General features: G+C 34.2%; 1 protein-coding gene across 1 annotated transcript; it reads left to right on the top strand.

Annotated features, from left to right (window-relative positions):
• Nucleotides 1–228: 228 nt before the first annotated feature.
• LOC131873741 (protein Brevis radix-like 1) lies at nt 229–795 on the top strand. The gene is made up of 2 exons (XM_059216926.1): nt 229–513; nt 609–795. The coding sequence occupies exons 1-2, from the start codon at nt 248–250 to the stop codon at nt 697–699; spliced, it is 357 nt and encodes a 118-aa protein (XP_059072909.1). The 5' UTR covers nt 229–247; the 3' UTR covers nt 700–795.
• Nucleotides 796–1,246: the final 451 nt, after the last annotated feature.

The following is a 1,246-nucleotide window of genomic DNA, read 5'->3' as shown; positions in this document are numbered from 1 at the left end:
GCAATTTGTTAAGTGTGTTTTTTGTACTGGTTTGTTTGTGGTGAAAAAAAACATAATCTAAGAATATTACAAACTTCACATAATTTTCCCGTTCTAGTTCAACGGCTCAATCAATTTATGAACTGTACTGCAATCGATATATTTTTTAACAAAAATCAAGTGAGTTTTATAGTATGATTGATACTTAAAGCCCCGTCATAAATTCTCATTCTAATATAAGTATAAAAGAGATTTAGATGGGTGTTGAATGTTATTATTGATAATGGGAAGAAATAGATTGAGATTGTTTTCTGTTGTGCTGGATTGTTTCGCTCCTGAACAACGATATGAAGAAGATAATAATAATAATAATAATAATAATGTTGAGCTTCCACAGCACATTGAAGAAGGAGGAGAAGGAGGAGGAGGAGGAGGAGGAGGAGAAGAAAGTACAGAAGATTTTGAGCAAGGTGTGCACATAACTGTGCAACGTTTGGCTGGTGGATCTCGCCAAGTTAAGCGCATTAAATTCAGGTAAAATGGTATTGCAATTTATTTCTTAGTTGAGTTCAAGGATAATATTGTGCAGTAGTGATTATAGTAAATGAATTGAATTGAAATGGGTGCAGTCGTGAAGTGTTTAGCGAAATGCAGGCAAGATTGTGGTGGGAAGAAAATCGGGTGAGAGTACATGAGCATTATTCTTCAACTGGGAATTGAGATCAACTTTCTTATTTGGTGTCATCATTGATACTTTTTTTCTCTGTCTAGACAAATAAAGAAAAGATTTCTTAGCCCAATTTGGTGTGATCTTTGACACTTATCTTCTCTATCTGATGACTGAGTTTTTTCATTCTGTGAATCCACTTTAATAAGTTTTGAGGTTTTATCATTCAGTTTTGTTTCTGTGTAGGACATGGGTGTTACATTTCTGGAGATGGGCATGGGTGGCAAATTGTACATAGTCATAATAGAGAGCTTTTGAATTGTTGTTAAAGAATTGGGAAAATGAGAAATGATCTTTGTCTGTTTTGTTAGTGGATGTGACGAGTGTCTCTTTGGTGGAACCTATCTGTCATGAGTTAAAACTTAGCATGAGATGATATGATAGGAGATTTTATTGTGATTTTTGGGGGGGGGGCAATGAAATAGAATTCTTAAATAAAGAATATCGGAACACAAATTATATAAATCAAAAGCTGTTTCTGGATTAAATTGTGTGCATGATTCTTTTTTGCTCTCTTTATTCTGATGATGGATCACGGAG

This window comes from Cryptomeria japonica, chromosome 2, assembly GCF_030272615.1.
Source record: "Cryptomeria japonica chromosome 2, Sugi_1.0, whole genome shotgun sequence".
Lineage (NCBI taxonomy): Eukaryota > Viridiplantae > Streptophyta > Pinopsida > Cupressales > Cupressaceae > Cryptomeria > Cryptomeria japonica.
The sequence above is the reverse complement of the archived record's forward strand: the minus strand, read 5'-3'. Positions and strand labels throughout refer to the sequence as shown.

What these genes read in the sequence shown, in the direction of transcription:
- LOC131873741 (XM_059216926.1), top strand. Translation starts at nt 248, where the DNA reads ATGTTATTATTGATAATGGGAAGAAATAGATTGAGATTGTTTTCTGTT. An exon ending in GTTAAGCGCATTAAATTCAG is followed by an intron (nt 514 to 608) that starts GTAAAATGGTAT and finishes AAATGGGTGCAG; the next exon opens with TCGTGAAGTGTTTAGCGAAA.